The sequence below is a fragment of the Coloeus monedula genome (genome assembly GCF_965178545.1).
Source record: "Coloeus monedula genome assembly, chromosome: 5".
Lineage (NCBI taxonomy): Eukaryota > Metazoa > Chordata > Aves > Passeriformes > Corvidae > Coloeus > Coloeus monedula.
Window position 1 is genome coordinate 42,984,301 of NC_138785.1, and position 21,026 is coordinate 43,005,326.

Here is a 21,026-nt window from a genome sequence, read left to right on the forward strand (position 1 = left end):
ACTAGGAAGGAAAACAATTCAGAACCTACGATACACATCTGGTGTGAACAATATACAACCATAAAGGTCTGAATCCAAGTTCATCGACAATGTGATGACAATCATCTATCTCACTCCGAAATGAAACAATACTGTCAGTTTGTACCGCTCCAAAGAATGTACCAACAGCCTCCTCCAAGACTGAGAATGGCAAAAGGAGGAAGGTTTTAGTACAGAATCACTGGCTGTTATCCTTTGCTTCAAATGGTACAGAACTGCTCTTGGCAAGGTGTGTCTTGCATGCTTATGGAACTGGAGGCTTTTAGGACAGCTGTGCTACGGGAATGTCTTTACACTGTACTATTAAAAGGCTGCTATACATACCCTTAATGTTCAAATTCTTGCTAAGGTTCCCAAATAAATTTTTCTCTATTGACTTGACTTTTCTGCCCAAATTTTGCCTGGTTCTACTAAAAATAATGTAATAGCCAATGAAGAAGATAGGATAAATCCTGGCAGAATATGACACACACTTGTCTATTAAAAATAATTTATTAACAACATAGTAATGCAATTCTACCTGTGCAAGAAAGAAAATGTTGTGTACTTAATGCCTAAGTTATGTATTATGTTAAGAAAAAAATTACAAGTCCCTCTAAACCCACTCTAGGGGTGGCAGCTAACATCAGAAAATCCTTACCTTAGTTGAACTTAAATGATGTATTCTGTCACTAGAATAGCTTTGGGGTATTGGAGGGTCGGGATAGTCATCAACACTTTTTGATGGATTCTTTTTGATGACTTCTACATAGGAAACAGGGAAGATGCCTTGTTTGTTGGTTCCTGGTATTTTACCTTCATACCAGTTTTGATCAACTCGCTTAAGAAGAATTACTCTGTCTCCCTGAAATGCATTATGAAAATGAGTTATCAGCACATACATTGGAAGTTAATTCTGTACATAACAGGTATTATTTTACCACATAATAGTATTTTCCCTGCAATTCTGTTTCCCATCAGTCTTTAGCATCATCTCCATTTTCCCATTTTTCCTCCCATTGATAATAACCATATATAAAACTACCATCCCAGTAAAATGAGGGGTTAGGCATGGACTGAAAAGGCTGTTCTTTTATCCGAGGGGAATCTCATGTAGTCCTCTCCTCTTACTTGGGAGATTAACATTAACACTTCTCTTTGGAACATAACCTGTTTTAATTGTTGGTCAAACTGCTAGCTAATGCCCCAGTGATAATATGCAACAGCAACAGCTATGCCCATGTTTTCTTAAGAGTGATAAAAGTTAAACAATGAAGTCCATGCAAGTGCTTTGTTATCAGTAAAACTGGAATAAGTGGAGGTAGAGAACTAAAAAGTGAGTCTACTGGAAATACGAGAGAAAGAAGTGCTTTTCCTGTGTAAAATGGGCAGGGCCTCACTGTTTTTAGAGACACTGTTTTTGTAGAAATTGAAATTTTGGGTTTCTTTTTGTTTCTCTAGTTGATATGTGGAGTTCACTACAACTGTCTTTAGTGAGATGGAACAAAAGAAAACCAGTGCAAGTCAGCTTTTCAAACAAACCAAAGTTGGGCTGTCAAGATTATGATTACCGCAATAAACACAAAAGCTAATTTTAAAAAGAAATAAAACATCGAATTACCCCATCCCCTAATTTCTCTAAGTTCCTATTCCTGGGGTTTTTTTAGACCTCTTTGACATTTACTACTTTCAAATGAGTAAAAAACACCCATTACTTTCAGTAGTGCTGGATTAGGCTCTAGGTCAGCAACAAACATCTCTATCCTTACTTTTTTGTTCAAAATAAAAACAAACCACTGAAAAGCTTCTATGAACTCTAATTCTTAAAAAAAAGAAAAATGTAACAGGCAGAACTTCCCAGTGGATGAAAAGTACACACTACTTATGCTCAAGTATTTAATATCTGCAATAATAAAGTTTCTCTACAGTGTTAATAGTCCAGTGTCTAACAAACTTCAGAAATTAAAGTTATTTTGCTCATGTGCAGTTCAGTATAGTCACCAGGATGTGCACAGGAAAGATAATAGAACATTACAAACAGAGAACTGTTATTAAATGAAATATTTACATTCACAAAAATATATCTGAGGCTTTTTCTTGCATCTTTTATCTTCTGTAATTTTCTATTTATTCTGTATTTAAAACCTTACCATAATAATTGTGACAGCAGGAATAATAATTAAAACCAGGAATAGATAATGGAAGTGCAAACTCAAAATTTAGCTGGGCAGTTAGCAGATAATTGCATATGCTATTCTGCCACAATCCAAATTAAAGGCACAACACATTTACACTATTTGCAGATAGCTGAGACAGACTGCAAGCCAACAAGCTATTATGTCAAGAATTTCCTACCGTGGTATATATAGTTTTGTGCATTGCAAATCTTGCATGCAGAGTGCACCAAAGCACAGTATTTATGTATTTATTGATTCTGTGTAACAGGAGACACTATAACAGTATTTTGATGGAAGATAGTTCTCAACTGTACCTTTCTAAGTGATAACTCCACATTTGTGTCTGCACTGAAATTATATTTGGCAACAGCTTCTCCAATCTCTCCAATCTGTGCAGGGGGAGGTGGCCTGGCAGGTTGTGCTTTTTCTGGGGGAAAAAGTTTCTAAGGAAAAAGAAAAACCAGATTTTCATCATTCTCATGTGGCTTGTGGACCTATTACCCAAATTAAGTAAAGGAATTAAAACAGAGAACAAACCTCAACATAAGAAATTGGGAATATTCCAACTCTTCCATGGTGCTCACCCTCATACCAGTTTTGATCAATTTTCCTGAGGATATAGACAGTATCTCCTTTCTTAAAGGACAGCTCTCTGTAACAAATTTATTTATATCAGATGTTTATAGCTTTACATTTAACTCTTCTCCCTGCATGGCTCCTGAGATCTTTACAGTTTGGAACTGAAACAGAATGTAACAACTAAACATTTGAAGAAAAAGTGTCACAGCTGTGGTACATTTACCAGTTGATCATACCATATAAAATCAAATTACTCGCATTTATAAATCCCATGCTTCTGCTCTACACTTTTTTTTTCAAGACAGCAATTCAGAAGCATGAAGAACACAGGATTATGTCCTCATTTCTTGATACTCAGAGACTGTGATATGTTAAATGTTAGATATCAAAATAAGGGAGTTTTTCAAATCATTAAGAATATTTTCAGATCCTGGCTTGGGAGATCTTTGCTGTACCATCCATTTGGTTTTTCAAGAGCTGATGTGCTGCTCTGGTAATTTCAGTTGTGAGTTTTGTCCTAGACAGAGCTAATGTAATTTTAGTGTCAATGTTTGGCCATATCTAAAGATTGTTTAAATTTAAACAATCTAAAGAATGTTTAAATGATCATTGTAACAACAGCAGAAATGAAATGTAGACATTCTACTTTGACTCTCTCATATCCTGAATTAGTGGTTCCCAATCTTGTTTTTGTTATGGACCACTGCTTTTTGTGTTGGTATGTGACATGTCACATCCTGCAGAAAGCCTGTGTATATTAAGGCAGACAGGAAGATGCTGAAGCATTATACAGACCTTTGATAAACTCATTATCTATGACCATATTTTAAGCACTTTACTCTCTGCACCTTAATGTAATTCACAAGAAACAAAGAGCATTCAGTGGGTGTCCCTCACAACTGGTGCTCTAGAAGGCTGAAGATGTACAGCTATTCATATGTTCAAACAGATGCAATGGAGAATATAGTAATTGAAGACATTTTTATTACAAAGTAACTTCTCACACAGTTTGCTAATGCAGGGACTACTGTGACAGCAAGCAGGGTCCTCGTGTCCATGGCATTTGCTGTTGAAACTGGCTCAAACACCAGTTAAGTGGTAGAAAGAGTTTGCTTGAAATATGAATTCTTAAATGAACAAAAGTCTAGTACTTACTTAGGAGTTTGAGCTTTAAAGTCATATACAGCTCTAGCTGGCAGTTTCTGAAAAATAGGCAAAGTGATTAATACATTCAGGTAGTATTACTATATGATAAATGTGTTTCAACTTCTAAAAAGGTGACCAAGATCCAAAAAGAAAAGGATGAGCTTTACAGTGGTTCTTGCAGAAAGAGGCAGTTAAATATATGGCTTTCTTTTTTAAGACAGTTAGGTGTTTGGGACTTAAGTGTTCTAAAAACGGAAATAGCTAAATTTTAATGCAGACTACTCTTCAACTTTAAGAGAAGCACTAAAGTAAATAAAAAAGTTAACTATGTCAATGTGACTTGTAGGCAACTAGATCTCTAGGTACAACATAAATACACATACTTAGTATCCTGTAGTATTTTAGGTGCCTTTTCTGTTATCTTTAGGCTAATTTCAATTGCAAATGATGAATTATGTTTATATATATATATATATATATATATATATACACTCTGACAGCTGGAAATGGTTGGAATATTTTTAATTTCTATAATTACATTCACAGTTTTAAGAAAGCACAGAACTGGAGGTGAACTGAGTCATCTGTGCAGCTCTCCTGCTATCACAGACAATCACATTGTATCATTTCTTTCATACATTCATCAACTTCTATCACCAAGTATGTGTAAGCTCAATATCATTTCAAAAATAAACCTGTAGAACAGCCCTAAGTCTCCTCACCTGTATGGCTGACACACTTTCACTGTTTTCAAAGCTGTGATGAAAATACGCACTGTGATCTGACCCAACAGCTTCACTCATGGACTGTCTGCATCTGACAAGCAGCCAGGACCAGATACTTCAGAGGAAGGTGCAAGAAGTGATAAACAGTACCACACAAGGGTATATGGTAAAGTGATTTAGTCTTTCTCTGCAAGTACTTGCACAGGTAACATTGCCATGTTCTAAAAAATGGCTCTCTAGGATGTACTAGTGACTAGAATGAGCTGATTATGCTATTTCTGAGAGATATTATTTGTAATGATGTAACGGTGCACATCTTTTTATGACAGGAATAAAAAGGGACACTTGTAAATTTTGCATTTTACCTTTATTCCAGAGCAGGTGTTCTTGACTGGGCTCTCTCCCTTCTTGTCATTTTAAGACTAGCTAATCTCACATACCTAGAGAGTTGTTTGTCTTCACTACAATAAAAAGTCCCTAAAGTTATTACAGGGATCCTGCCAACTTGAATTTTGCAATACTAAAGCAATTTTCTATTACAGATCTCCTTCAAATAAGATAGCCTAAATTTAAAAGCATTTTTCTGTTTGTTGCTCTTATTAAAAACAGTCTTTTAGACAGGAGGGGGTATTCATATCAACTGTAGCTAAGCCCTTTTCAGTCTTTCCTGATTTTGGTACAGCTGGTACTGTAACTACTAAAGCAAATAACAGAAGAAAGGGGGCAATATTAAAAGAACAGTGGAGCTGTTTAAATACAAAATGCTTTGAAATGTACAAAATGTGCTGGAAATAGAGATGCCTTTCCCCTTTCATATTTTTAAACCTTCTAAAGTGATCTTAAAAATAGCCTTTTTAAGTATTTTATGTATTTTCAAATTGAAAGATGACTTTCTATGTCATTAGATTCTTTAAAAGAAACACACAATATGGGTCCTGGAACTTTGTTAGCCTGTATTTTGTAATAAGAAGTCTTTCTTTAAAAAAATCAGACTTTAAATCAAATTGCAGCAATATAAACATGTCAGTGGGGTGTAAATGGATCTGAATTCAGTTCTAACCATACCACCATTTACCATAGATAGCCCAGAGCAAAATCTTAGCAAAATCTTATATATTAGCAACTAAAATATAGTAATCTTTTATGCTGCCATTATTGTGTGCAATATTTTAAAAAAATCAACTGAAATTGTTAACAATCAATGGTCTGTAGATGGTGGTTAATTTAAATGTACTTTACAATTTGATAAATTCCATGAAGCCTGTTTGGAGAGCATTTATAGTTATAGGTCTATAAGCATTCTTAAGATGTGGAATAATATACTTTATTTTTCAGTAAGTACTTTTCAGTGATACTTTGTGTTCCTTTAAAGGTGGTATGCTTGCTTCCATTTCCTCTTCCAAAGCATTACTACAAGCAATCAGTATCTAATTACAGTCACCAACTGCTACAGATGTTAGAGACTGCTCTTAGGATAAGTGGTTTTGTCTAATCCATTAACAGCAGTGGTTTGCTTTCCAAACAAAAATAATGGTGAAATATAGATGTTTTGTATCAGTTTTGAAACTACCAAGGCAGTTTCTTTGGGTAACACTTCGGGTTTCTAAAGAGCCTTTCCCCAGTCACATCTGTTCTTTTTATCTGTTCCAAACACATATTCCACTCAGCTTTGACAGAGCTGATCAATGACCAGTGAATTTATGTCCAGGTCTATTTAATAATAAATAGAAGAAAACTGCTTATCTTACAAAGCTTGATATTACTTAATTTCTTGAAGTACCAATCTCCTTAATGAAAAAGGAAGATGCTGATCTGTATGATGATAAGTAACTGTTCCTTTGGTCTGCATTTTTATAGTGTCTTACAACCAACACAAAACTTGTCTCAAATATGTTACCACTTTTCCATGTGGATATTGCTGTGTTATTTAATGTTGTTTCACTACCTCTTTGTCTGCAGTTCCTCTTCTCTCCCTTGGAGTACATCGTCCCACATCAGTGAAAGCAGAAGAATAGCTTCCAGGAGACTCCTGGTCTACTGAAAACAGAAATTATGTGAAACTACAATAAACAAAACCATTCAAATCTGTGATGCTGCTTCGTTTCATTTAGGGGGGTGAAAAGATATTGAAATCTATTGTTTTACCTTTAATAGAAAGCAAAGCACATGATATGATGGTAAAGTGCACCTTTAAAGGAAAAAAAGAATACTAACTTTAAGCAAAGGCTAAGGCTGTCCTCTGATCCAGAGCAGAGGAAACTATATGATAGAGGATTGAGAGGGCATATTTATGCCTCACTGTGAAAAGGAATGCTCCCCCTACTGGGCCAAGTGGAAGACATGACAGCAGTACTGGGACTTCATCAGGTTTCATGACACTGTTTTGAAATGCCAACACTATAAACACATAATTACATGCACAACACATGATTCAAGCATGCTTCAATGAGAAAATGTGAAGAAACATTGTTTCCTCCTAAGTGATCTAAGATGCATTTCTACTTTACCAGGGGCACATGTTAGGCAGCACAAGGGAATTTAAAAGGATGTTACTTCACAAAAACAATTCTGTTTTAAGAGATGGAATACAAATCATATTACTTACCAATCTATGTGGCAGACTTCTCTAAAGCACAGTTTACCAATGTTTATTACAAGATGGTGAATATCTTCTCATGTTTTAATAAGAATAAAAATCAAAATCTTATACACCCTATAGCTCTGCAAGTTGCCAATGTGAAATGAAAATAGAACTATTTAATGAATTGCCTCTTAACTTCTGAGAAGTACTGTTTTAGTCTCCTACTACCGCAGTGGTACTTTCTAGTGGAAATGTGATTTATGTTTGTCTTCCTTTTACTTCACTCCCACAATCTGTTGTTACCAAGCTCACACATTTCTAAAGAAATACAAGTGGAACAAAAAAAAAGAACTGAAAGCATTAAATCCATTCTAATTGGTTGTTGGCTAGGCCACAAAAACTTGAGGCTATTGATAAATGCAATGGAGGCAAAGAGATGAGATAATTTTATTATTTATGCTGTTGGTTGCAAGCATGTCATTCTCAACAAGTATATCACAGCCCCACATCTGGACAGCTTTTTTGATATGGCATGTGTTCATGAATGAAGATGGATGCCCACTGCATAAACCTAAAGATACAACGACTCCAAACATATCTATTTTTTTTTTTTTTTTAATTCCTAGCAGTAAGAGAAGGATATGGGTGGGAAAGAAGTGAAAAGGCAAAAGTTTTAGGACAAACAATTTCCTTTTTTTTCTCTACAGCTCCTTATGCAGTCAATATTGGTAGTTTTCAGTCATCTACTATGACCTCCAGGTCTCTGTGTGGCTGGCACACAGGTCCAACAAAACACGAAACTTGATTAGAAGTAGAGCTCAGCCATGACTGGTGCTAATGGAAACTAAAGGAATATTTGCTTTACTCATTCTCCATGCTACTTCAGGGATATTAATATTGACAAAGTGTATTGCTTTCCTCATGCCAGGCTCCTTCATAGCTGCAAAAGCTATTAGAAATCCACATTTACTTTACACTATGGATTTCCTCATTTTCACGGACTGGAAAATTCTCATTTAGCAACTATAATATGTGACCAGCACATTTTTCAACAACTGCAGTCTCACCATGTAGTACTATCTGATAGGGTTAATCATGATCAGGCCTCAAGTATGACTAATTCAACTCTGAACTGTGTTTTATAGCTGTTTTTTTACCAAATTTTCTATTGTAAATATGTCTATTATAACTAGCTAAGAAGAGATGGTAACAGCTTCAAAAAGCTACACAAAAATATGTGAGAATAAGGATAAGATGGGTCTGATCAAATATTGCATAATTTATGCTTTAAAGACATTCTCTCTTACATCCATTTGGGATTTCAAGAATATCTTTCAAGCAATTTTTTTTTTTTTTAAAAAAAAAGGGAAAAAAAAGAAGCAGAGCAACAAATGAAACAACTCAAAGCAGTAATTTTAGAAACAGATTGGTCATACCCTGACAATTTCATTCAAGTTTTGATTATTGAGAAATTTCCTTCTAAGAGGCTAGGAAATTTCTCAAAATTTCACAGACATATTGAAATTCTATGAAATGAATTAATTTTGCTGCCACAGAAATTGGAAATTGTATTGTTTGAACAGTGGAAATGGAAACTTCCTAAAATGACCTTTACATCTATTCACAAAAAGTAAAACAAAGCAGTGGATTCATAAGAAAACAGAATCAATTTTCTGTGATACTGGCAGAATTAACAGCATTTTAATCACTTATATTTAACAAAATTATGTAGTACAGCACATTTTAGATGCAGATTCTTTTTTTCTTAGTAATAAAGGGAGAGTTATCTGCATATTGTTTTCAGTTTGACCAGCATCTTATGATGCCTGAATTCATTGCTTAATAACATCATTATAATTTATAGAACTAATAATCAATTAACTGAAATGCACTGGTACTTCAATTGTCCTGATTCCTGTACTTTGTGAATAGACAGCAAATTTATCTACCCTCAACACCTATGTGAAAATGATGTCCTTCACTAAGAATTTTGTGGGATGAAAGCTTCTTAGAGGTGACACAAAGTGGAATGAGAAAGGGTGGGAAACACAGGGAGTAAGGTTGGATAAGTCAATCACAAGGACAGAGGAAGAAAGTTAATCCACCTTGGAAACACAGTGCACTATCATTGTTGTTAGTTGCATCCATGTCTGGAAAAGAGGCACTAAGAGGTAATCTTCCACAATCATTCTGGTACAGTGGACAATGGATAGCACCATCTTGAGGCAGTGGATGAAAAGGCTGGTGCGTGGGACTCTTTTTCAGAGCTTTAAGAGATGAATTCCTTTCTGGAATGTCTGGAAGCAGCTCAGTAATAAGTCTGTGTAATATACTGTTGTCGGGCAAGCTTCCCCGCCTTTTTTCAGCTTTAATTTGGTCACAGATGTCTTTAAGTGCAGAATCTAGTGCTTCAAACACGGATGACTTGCATTTTTTCTTGTCAGTTTGTTTTTTAGGAGCTGCACTTTTTTTCCTCCGGAAAGGCACTGGACTGACTAGGAATGCTATCTTAGAGAGGCCAGATTCTGCTTCCTGTCTCCTTGGATCTTCAGTGGTTTCCTGCTTAGCCCTTTCATGTTTTAGCATGGTGGTGAAGCGGGTGTAGGATGCTGGGCATCGGCCTTTGCAGGAGCTGATGAGATGCCTGTGGTGGTGGTGATGGTGGTGGTGGTGATGGCCTGATCCATAAAAACTTTCAGATGAAGTGAAGGAAAAGTGATCAAAGTCACTTTCACTACAAAAGGATGAACCCTCTATCTGGATAAAGTCACTGAGATCAGAAACCACTCCATCTTGATCGCTGTCTGAAAAGTCTATATGAGATCGTTGTGGCTCATCACTGGTCACTTCAATATGAATTGGCACCAGGGTTTTAGACTTGTAGCTCCGTTGTACCTGAGAGGGATGTCTGACTGGAGTTTCTTCTTCCAGCAAGGATTCAATAGAAAATCGCCTCTTTGGACACAAGCCATTTTTAGGAGGCTCTAATGCAACACTTGACAACATGTCATCACCAAGGTTCGGCATTGATTTTGATTTCTGAATTAACTTTTCAAACTCTGATATTCTGGTTGGCACCATGTCTCTGGGCACCTCCTCAGTAGAAGACTCTCTCCATCCTTGAAGAATACCTTTGTGCTGTTCTTTTTCATATTGCAGTATTCTGGACTTGACAGAACAAATCACCTCAGAATTCATCAAGTCCTTGCGATTGATGCGGTGCATCTTTTTGTACATCTTCAGGAAACCTGGAGCATCATGTGCAGATCTGTGACGAACTCTTGACCTACCACTACCACGGCCCTCAACATATGGGGAGTTCCAGTTCACTGAGCAAATTTCTTTGGAGTCCTCCTCACATAACAGAGAGCCCATGCTTTCAGCCTTGGCCTGTGCATCGGGATAGCTATCGCGATCATCTGTTAACAGGTCATCGCAGCTACGAGATTTCCTCTTTGGAGAAGCAGTTTCCTCTGTGCTACTCCAGACTTCTGCATTTTGGCGAGTCATTTGCCAGCCATTCTTGTAGCTGGTTGCCCTTCTTGAATCATTTGGAACAGCTAAATGTTGTCTGTAAGTGCTACAGTAATCTAATTCATTTGAGGTGTTGTGGTTGTGCACCGAGTAACTTAAAAGGGATGGATATACTTTGCTAATATCCCCACCTTTATAATCCGTAGAGCAGCATGGTAAAAAAGAGACATTGCCAGAAATTAAAAGATTCAGAAAGTTGGAATTAGCATCAGTATTAGAAAGACTAGAAAAGAAACAGCAATTAGTGCATCTATCGACTTAGGTCAGTACATAGTTTGTTACAGCCTAGGACAGCAGAGCTCATAATTAAGTTATTTTCCAGCTGCAAAAATGCCCTCATGATAATGTGAACAACGAAAAGAATTCCATATTAATTATGGAGATGTTATCTCCTCCAAAGCCCCTGCCATCAAAGCAACACAAGAAACGAAGCATTAGTTGGGGATTAATTGGGAGCTTTAAGCAGGTCAACAGACAATAAAAGCTGCAAAGGATTTAAAGATGAAGCCAAACAACAAATCTAGACCTCAGGAAAATACTGACTTTTCCACTTAGGCATTCTGAAAAAGTTATTTAGGATTTTTAACCTGTATAATGCTCAAGAGTTCACTGCACCTGCATATTCTAAGTTAAAATAAAGATAAATATTTATATCAGATCAAATAGGAAATTTCTCCTAGTCATTCACAGGTAGCCTGCTCCTCCCCTGTGTGACAGCACTGAAGGGAGTGGTGTTTTGTACAGCTCATGCAGGGCAGAACAAGGCAGCTCAGGAAATGCTATACAAGTGTAAAGGAAGGTGCATCAGTTTACTGAGCCTAACCAGAAAGTAGAAGTAAAAATAATCCTTAGATTGACTTCCATAACAAAGGCCTGAGTTTTCAAGCTTTAAGACATTTTTATGCGCATGGTAGATCTAGAAGACACTATGAGACAAATTTGGAAAGGTGGTCTTTAATAATTCCACTGAACTTTCAAGAATGGTCTCAAGTGGCAACATTCAGTTCAGGAAGGCTGCTTCAAACAGCTCAGTCTGCTTTCTACAAAAACTGAATCTAGATCTGAAATGGAAACACTTGAGTTCAACATTCATGCTGATCAAACAGTTTATAATGTGCTCCTTCTTTAACAAATTGATTCATTTCAAGAAAAATTAACATTCTACAGGGGTCATAAAGCTGGGAGAGAACAGAATGTCACCTTCTGGAAGCTAATTGGCTGTGGAAGATATACTTAATGAAAGGATTTTCAAACACAGGAAGTGTTTTAAGTCATGCTTAGTGCTTGTTATTGGTAATGGAGTCAAAGGCACATGCAGGTAAATGGAGTTTATCAACCTTGTACTGCCTGGCCTGGTACACCAAATAGATGAGTTTATCCACTGTTAAAATTGCTACTATAACACTGGGTTTAAAATACATTTGCTTTTCAACCACCTCACTCTCAATATTCCTCATTGCTTTTCTTTGACACATTCTATTGCAGCCTGGATTTTATGTTCTTTTCACTGGGAATTTACTTTTACAGAGGTTTACTGATTAGTATAGCTACAAAATAGAGCAATTGAGTGAATAATAATTTGAACAGAAGGAGACATATTGTACACAGTATTACTTTATATATTACTTCTAACGTATGTTTTACTGGAAGCCTTTTGTCTTTGTAAAAAACCCATCTCCAAATCCAAATGAACAACTGACTCTCTGATCTCTTTCCTGGAGAGATGTGGAAAACAGTAATAGGATGTTGATTTACTTGCCAAAAATAAGCTAGTTAGATTGCATCAGCTGTACTCAATACTTCCAAGGATTTAGAAAGTAAAAAATCAGACTATAGATGCTTTCTTGATTACATTAGGTCCTGATAACTGACAATGTCTAAGACATCAGCTATGGATTTAAAAGGTCTACTGTCCTGGAAACACATCTTTAATCTTATAGGTTATTTGTCTTGATTTACTTTCTCAATATAATAAAACTAGTTTCAAAATCACAACAATCTAATAAGAGAGAAGTAGAGATAATAAAAATGTTAGGGTTTATATAGTGTGGTGGAATTAATAGTCCTCATTTAGTCAATTTTCTTTTTAGAAAGAACAAATTAGAACAAGCAGTTGACACTGGAAAATCCTTGTTATAAATCCAGCTTTTCAGGTGAAAATTATGCACATATGAATAAACAAGCCAGCCTTTCATGAAAGATCCAAAGCTGTTGCTTTGCATCACATCCCCTGGGGCAACGCACCGGGTGATAGGAGGCAGTTGCTACCAACATATTGTACAACACATCATCAGCAGTTTTCTGCCAATTAATATGGTCTCCTCTTACCTTTTGCCCTTGATGGAGAAGAAGGAGATGAGCTAGTTAAAGGCTTCCTAAGGGTGGTACATGGGCCCTGTGTGTCTGTACAGCCCAGGTTAGGTCTGTTTGCGTTCTGATCACTGTGTGCCCTCTGATGACTTACAGCAGGTTCTGACTTCCTTCGTTTTCTGTAGTCACTTGCAGTACTTGCAGAACTACAGAAAAAAAGCAGCATCAGTAGCAGTCTGATTCTGAGATCAGAATTCAGAATTTAATAAGTAAGCTCATAATTATATTATTGGTTTATAGATTAAAAAATGCCAGAACAAATAGATGAAAAACACGTAACAGGAAGAAGCACTGGTCTCACACATCTTACAGCCTACTTCACAGGGAAAAGATGAATTTGTTCTTAGCTTGATTGTTTTAAAGTTTTACAAAATTACAATGCCATTTTCTTTGAAATATATGCATCAAGTTTTTTTAGATTATTTTTTGGAAAGCTAGAATTTAAGTACAATGATAGGAAAAAGACAGAGATCAAGAACAGTCAGGGCAGCATGCTTAGGAAAACAGCACAGAATATGCTGCAGGCGGTAAGGGTAAAGGATAAATCACTGCTATTCAGAGAGAAGCTCAGGGATAGTAGTGGAAAGACACAGAACACAATGTGGTTTATTTTGAATGTAAACACTAAGTCCTTGTAAAACTATAATAAAATTATACATCCATATCAAAATCAACACCCTCTCCAAGCATCTAATTTGCCAGTAGCTCACAAGGTGAATGCTAAAATCTGACTCTTCACAAGATCTGCTGATTTCAGGTCCAAAAGAAGACCCTCAGGCTGGATAAGCTGTGTCTGCTGAAATAATAGATGGTATTTCTTACCTAGAGGGCCTGTCCAGGCCTCTGTCTGTTGAATAGTGATGATATAAGGAAGCCTGTGAAAACAAATACATGGATTGTTATATGTATGTATTTGAAAAAAGAGTGACAATTTTTGCTTATCATGTTTGATGACTCTTTGTTACTCTGTGACAAATCCTATAGCAACAGCCCACAATGATTAACATCCTGGGCACTCTGTCATAGACACTGCAACATTTCATGAGAATAAATTATCCAGCTTTTAAAAAGTATCGCTGGATTTCATTTCCTATTCTACTTCAGTAACAATTTTTCCTTTAAAGCACTACTAAATAATGATCCAAATCATGCTTTTCTATACACTTTACAAAACCAGATATAGAACAGCTGAAACAAATCTTTACTATAAAACCATAAAAATCTGAAAATAATTCCTTCATGTACATGTGAGGTCTGCAAAGCTTCTCCTCATCCCCCAGTTACTCACCAAAATCCCACAATCAATTATAGCCAGCAACTTTTGTAAATCCCATTATGTTTGTGGTCAGCAACTGGCCTTATACACCATACAATCCTGGTAAGAACAGTTCTTATCCTAGAACATTAGTCATTTCTTATGGAGTTACAGGTGTAGCTACTGCACGAACACTGGGAGATGGAACTTCCATCATTATATTATTAATACAAAGTCAACCTTAAATGACTACTAATTTTAAATTAACCACTTCAAGCCTTTGTTCAGAATTAAGTGATACTACAATTCTGGTAACCAGGTATGAATCTACAATGAACTGCATGGTTCCTGGGGTATTTCTTCATGGGTACAAAGAAGTGAGTTTCAAGAATTAAACTTCTTTCAAGTTCTTGGCATGTCGCTTCAGTTAACCCAATGGACTAGAAATAAGACTATCATACAGATTTCTAAGATGCAGGAAATATTTTTCCCCTCTCTAGAGAACCTTCTTGGCTTTTTCCCAGCGTGGAAAAATCTTTGTACTGAAGCACTGCAGTAGTAATGGCACTCATGGCCTGTAGAAGTCCTTTCTTTTGTTAGATTTTTTTCCCCCAGTGATTTGATTTGCAAGTTCATGAATAGAACTTTACCCAGGTTTGTTAACTTAGGTATAATACCTCCAGAAGTCACCTGTAGTCTTAGAATATTTGGGAACAGATTTTGTAGGACTGTGCACTTTAAAAGACATGCTAGAGTAACTGTTTAAACTGCCTTTACAGGTGGGACACTATAAAGACAATATGGTTGTTCCCTTAGAGTTCATTTGTCAGTTGGCTTTAAGACCTGAATCACATACGAAGTGATCCCATCACGACACTAACTGAAGCTTTAATTTTTGTATTATACTAAAATTCACTATACTGTGGGACAGGGAGAGTCACACAAACATGCCCCAATATGAATCAAATGTTATCTAAAACTTGAGCTAAGAAAATTCCAATTTTTTAAGTACTTTTTAACTCTAATGTAATTTAAATCACATCAAAATCAGGTAAAAAAAATCTGACTTTTGGAAAGAATGGCTGCTGAGGTTAATAATTCAAAGACTTTAAAGCTACTTTCCAGAGAATATAAGTCTTCTAGAACATATTTAAAGTGACTTCTGCATAAGGTTAAAATATGTCTATTTTTTCTTACAAGTAGGTTTTTTGATGTGTGGGCCAGTATTCATGTATTTCTCCTGTGTTACTACTTATTACTACTATTGTTTTCACTGTTAAGTACTGTTATGTTCCTAAATTCCAGTTTTGATCAGAATGACATGCTGTATAACCTCAAAGGTAGAATCCCTCTTCAAGTCATTATTCACCTGCATCTCAGTTACAGTAGAGAATGACAAGCATGCAACCCTGAGCATGAGCACTACAGGAGGAAGGAGAAAGTAGCATTAAAAAAATACCAAAGGCAATTTGTCCACCTACTAGGGATTCCTATTATGTTCATTCTTTGCAAATTAACATGTCCTCAAGCCACGCTCATCTACTGTTTCCAGGCTGTGCATGAGAGATCTTCACAGAAACTGGGAATTAAGCTATCCAAGTTACCCAAGAAGAGCAAGGTGAGGTAGAGGGACATGTACCCCATTCTCATGGAAAGGGAAGTGTGCATCAGTGGTGTCACAAGGATGGCTCTCCTGCTAGGACACATCTGTTGAAGACAGGCCCCCAGCATTACTGATTGTGTGCCCAGCTTCTCTCATGTTTCCATCAGTAAAGGTTTGCCTCTTTCACACAATGATGTACGCTCTGCCAGGTGGCTTTCTGTGCAGTGGTGCCCCACATAAGTGTTTTTCCATGGTGGGAGAGCACACAAGACTGTGGCATATGATCAAGCCTCTTATTTTTAGCTGCTAAATTTTCTAAAACCAACTTATTTTTCTGCAAATAAAAGTGAAGTTATTTCTTATAAGTTTTAATTTCCTATTCAAACATAGATTTCAAGGTGTTTTTTAAATCATCTGTCATTGCATTGTTCTTAGATGATAAATAAACTATTTATGATATCTTAATATGAAAACTGATCTGAGGATGTGAATGTGAAGAACAGAAACAGACACTTGTAATATTTGGAATCCATAACCTAGCTCAAAAAATCAGTGGATTTAAACATTAGAAAGAAGGGGCACAGTAAAACCAAATCCGTACTATCTGCTGCAGGAAAGGAGTAAAGAATCAAACTTCCTTTCCGCAAAGAGATTAAATACAAGCCTTTTGTATTAAATATAAGCTTTTTGAAGCCAGTTGTGTTATGGAGGTGATGCTGATGATCATCAGATATTCTCAAACAATAAACCTTCCATTAGCACCTAGGAAATTATCCCTATTTTATTTCTCAGTATCTGGAATGTGTATTGGGCTCATGATGAGTGCACTACTGATCACCTCTTCTGTCCAAACAAAATATCCTGCTATTTGTCTTTTAAAATAGATTCTGAGGAAGGTATCCCTGAATTTTTAATGTTCACATAGTTCATATTTTCAAGTTTTTCTTTACACCCTCTGAACGCTGAAAAGTACTTTGTGACGATTCTCCCACCACTTCCAAATTCAGTGATTTTAAGGTATATCCAATACTGTGAGGTCTGTCTGCAATAAAACCATAGAAGCCAGACACAGCGTTGCTCCCACCAACAGCCAGTACAACCACAGTACGCAAAGGCCTCAGGTCTGTGTGCTTCCCTACACTACCAATAAAACACACATTCAGCCTGTCCTGGAAAACGTCCGAATCTCATTTCAAAACTGGCCACAACCATCTTCCTCCTCTTGACCACTCACTGCCACAGTCTGGAACCAGCAGAGGAAGGAAACTCGGAACCACAGGTGATCTCTTAGAACTGTTGCACAAGGTGGTACAATCACTGCAGATAAACTGTTACTGTGGATTCTTTTGTGCAGATGCCAACCACTTCCACTAGCGACCACCGACCACCTGTGACGTGACAGCGGCCAAATGGCCCTGAGGCAGTGATTGCTTCCCACCGCTTGTAGTGGCTCCACAGCTATACAGACCATGATGCCACTCCCAAGGGTGGAGCAGATCCCCACTGTCTCATATGGAAGGCTATGGGTAAATCACACCATGGAAACCATACCAGAGGGAACTTCTTCATCCACAGCATTCCCCAAGCCATAGACAGTGTGTTAGTGATCAGCCTAAGATGGCTAGAAGTGTGTATCATGCCAAAATTGACTGCTGGGTTACTAGATGGCTTTTGCTTTTCATCCTTTAAGATTCCCTTATCATCTTGAATGTAACTTGCCCTTTTATCCTTTATTTGGTGCTGGCTTTGAGGTTTTTTCTATATGACAGATCCTGTATGCTGCCCATTCTACAACACCAATTTTTACCACAGGCATATGTAGAATGTGTGGAGTTTATACCTTCTCTCCATAGGTAGAGCTTAATTGATGTGACATACAGAGGAAAGGTGAAAGTAAACACTGCATGTGGTTATTTTTTACTGCTTCTTTTACTGTTCACAGCTGTCCTGTCAGGTCTTGGGCATTGACTCACTTTTAGATGGTGCAACTGAACACATCTCTCCTACTCCCCCATCTCCAAAGATAATTAGTCATCTTGCAGAATATTCAACACTGCTCTATATGAATAAAGGCCACTTGAAAAAATTAATTAAATATTGGAGATGACAACTCCAAACTACCAAATACAGACTTTTTGGAAAACTCTGATTTCATTTTTATTAAAAAAATTAGATATATATTTAAAATTAAACAGTATTTTAGCTGTTTTCATGCATCAAGGCTTTAATTATGACTGAAAATGAAGCTAGGGAAAGTAGGCAAAAAATAAAAAGTAAATATCAAATAGGTTTGTTAGCATGATGGTTATAATACTTTATCAAGTTATTTTCAATAGTCTCCCCCTCCAGAGAAATATTAAGTTGCTGTAGTTTTTGAACATGATTTATCATATTCAAAGATTATTAAAATTTCGAAATTAAAGACAGGAGTTTATGTAAATTAATCCGAGAGAAAACCAGTGTTACTTAATAGCCACTTTACCCAGACCTACTCAACACGGGAATATTTCAAAGTCATGTTAGGGCTTTTAAATTGTCTTCCTCAATGTATTGAAAACCAACAGGAATTAGAAAAGGCCTAGAAGCTTTTTCTTTCAGAGAACTGGCCCCAAATGTCACAAGTATGAGGTTTTTCTAGATACATAGAAAGCTTAAAACCAAACCAGAGTAAATTGCAAGCAATTAACAATTTAAGACCACAATTTGAGTTTAACTTTTGGAGACACTACGGAAGATGAGAGTGAATCACAAATATGAATGAAGTAAAGCCACCACATGAAGCAAAGTTGCCAGTAGAGGATTCACTGACTTTTGCCCTAATGCTGTAAAAATGGGGAGGGAGTGGAGAAGGAATGAAAGCCTGAATCTCTCCCACTCAGAGTAGGGCAATGACAGCCCACTACCTGATCTTGATGAATTTTATTTGGAGTACTGACAGCAACTGTCAATCCTGAGTTACAAATTACAACAGTACTATTAATTGCTGCTTTACCTGACGAGCAACCTCAGTCATAAATACTTAATTGGAGAAATGACAGCTTAGCCACAAAGGCTTTCACTTGACACATAGAATTTGCAGTCAGATATTTTAATTAAAAAAATATACTGTGCTGAAGGATTAATTGTGCAATGCACTTGCCCAACTCTGAAAAGTGGGAATTTGTCAAAGAGTTAGAGACGTATGGACTGTTGTGTAATTCTGGGTGTTAATCTCTGAGAAGTTTTGGGGATAAGGACTCACAGTTCCTAGGATAATAAGATCAACATCCAAATGCACTAGTGATCTGGAAAGATATGAAGACAAAGATACAATGATCGTGAATTAGAAATGTCTCATAGCTATCAGAAGGAAACCACTAAATTTTAACAAACTTAAGACATAAATGGTGAGCATTCCAACCCTTCTTCCCAAGAGATCATCTGAAAAATAACCATTCATTTACCTCATTGGAAACACCAGAAGAACTCTCTTGAACATAGTCCAAAAGCTTTTTAGGTGGCTGCGTCATAAAAGCAGAAGTGTAGAGATGAAATGAAGTAGAATCAATGGCAGCAAGGAATGAAACATGGAAAAGGTGACACAGTTAGAAATTAAGTGCTGACAGCGTCAGATACAAAGAGTGACACACATGGGTAGAATGGAAGGATAAATTTGTTATTTTTTAAATATCTTAATAAAAAGTTAGTAACTTTAGGTGGTAAAATTTACAACTGGGATGTTTGAAGAAATACCAGCAGTTTTTAATACTGAGATAGAAGAGTATAAAGCATCACAGTTATGCTCTGTTGGAGGAATTTCAATGTATTTTATCTTAAAAATTATCATTATCAGTATAATATTGTTGAGATATGGTTCATCAGAAGAATTTATCTGTACTGTTTCTGTCTACCTAGAGGGAGGAATGACAATATGGTTTCAATAGCTGGATAATGGACATAAAAAGTAATCAATGAAAATGTGATAACATTATAGACCACTGCACAAGAAATTAAACCCAGATACATTTAACTTCTATTTTTAAAAATTTTCAGTGGGTATTCAATGGATAATTTTTTAAAATGCTATGATTAAAACATTAAGGTTTTAAAAGAGTGTATGTGACTGGCTTTCTCTTCTGCTCTCCCTGAAGTAGCAGGGAGTTCTGATTTTGGCTTATGGATAGCTACAGAAACTGACTAAGGTGCCTGGTTCCAGGATGTCCTCCAAGGCCCTGTGTCAAGTGCTCAGGTTCCTCATGTAGCCTGGCATGTCACTAATTAAAATTCTGATGGGCCTCCAGAGAACTGTTAGCTAACAGGAAAAGAAAAGAATGGAGATACTTTAAACTCTGATACTCTAAGCTCATGTCTACTTCAGATTTCCTGCCTGTGGCCAGATGTTTTTGTTTTTTAATCTCCAAAAATCTTGGGGAGGACCCTGGGGAGCTATGAGAATGCTCAAAAAGACTGAGGGAATGCTTGGGTTTACTTCCCTCCATTTTCTAAGGGGATTTTAACTTCTGTCTTCTACCTGGTGGATATTCCAACTATCCTCTTAGACATTCTTCTGGGATGAAGACATTTGCTATCCTTTTTCCTAAAGATGTTAGAGTGTACAGGAAAGAATTTGAGCTCTGTGGAGCCAGAGAGGGAGTGTGCAAAAGCAAGAGCGGGTGCATTTCCAACCTAGTTGTTAAGGCATTGTGCAGGGAGGAAGTGAAACCTAGTCCTCAGTCTTGCCTCAAGGACAGTGTTACTGTTTTACCCTTGTAAAAAATATACACATAGCCTTTAGTGCTTAGACACAACTAAGCCTATGGTATTTGCAGAAGAACTGCAAGTGCTTAAGAATTCAAATGTGAAAAATGGAGATATTTCTGATTTTTAGCTGTTTCAACCAGATAGAACTCCTCAGGTTTATAATTTTAAACATGAGTGCTTGCAGTGGGTCTAAACCAGCATCTGTTTGCCAGAGCCCTTTTTCTGGGTAATACCTATCTGTGAAAATTGGAGCAGAACTGAAGTCTGTTGGTTAAAACAGATGTCCAGCTTGAAAAAA

At 36.7% G+C, this 21,026-nt stretch overlaps 1 protein-coding gene across 6 annotated transcripts in view; it reads right to left on the minus strand.

Moving 5' to 3' along the window:
- Positions 1-21,026, minus strand: part of SORBS2 (sorbin and SH3 domain containing 2) — a gene marked incomplete at its 5' end in the record, with an annotated part of 72,473 nt that overhangs the window by 16,680 nt on the left and 34,767 nt on the right. For 5 of the 6 annotated variants that reach the window (XM_082282099.1, XM_082282097.1, XM_082282098.1 and 2 more), the window contains 8 exons: positions 680-883; positions 2,510-2,638; positions 2,733-2,847; positions 3,930-3,976; positions 6,591-6,679; positions 9,332-10,891; positions 13,089-13,276; positions 13,953-14,005. In XM_082282099.1, coding sequence (XP_082138225.1) covers positions 680-883; positions 2,510-2,638; positions 2,733-2,847; positions 3,930-3,976; positions 6,591-6,679; positions 9,332-10,891; positions 13,089-13,276; positions 13,953-14,005 — 2,385 coding nt within the window. The remainder of the gene's footprint in view (positions 1-679; positions 884-2,509; positions 2,639-2,732; positions 2,848-3,929; positions 3,977-6,590; positions 6,680-9,331; positions 10,892-13,088; positions 13,277-13,952; positions 14,006-21,026) is intronic. The other variant, XM_082282102.1, reaches the window with a different exon arrangement.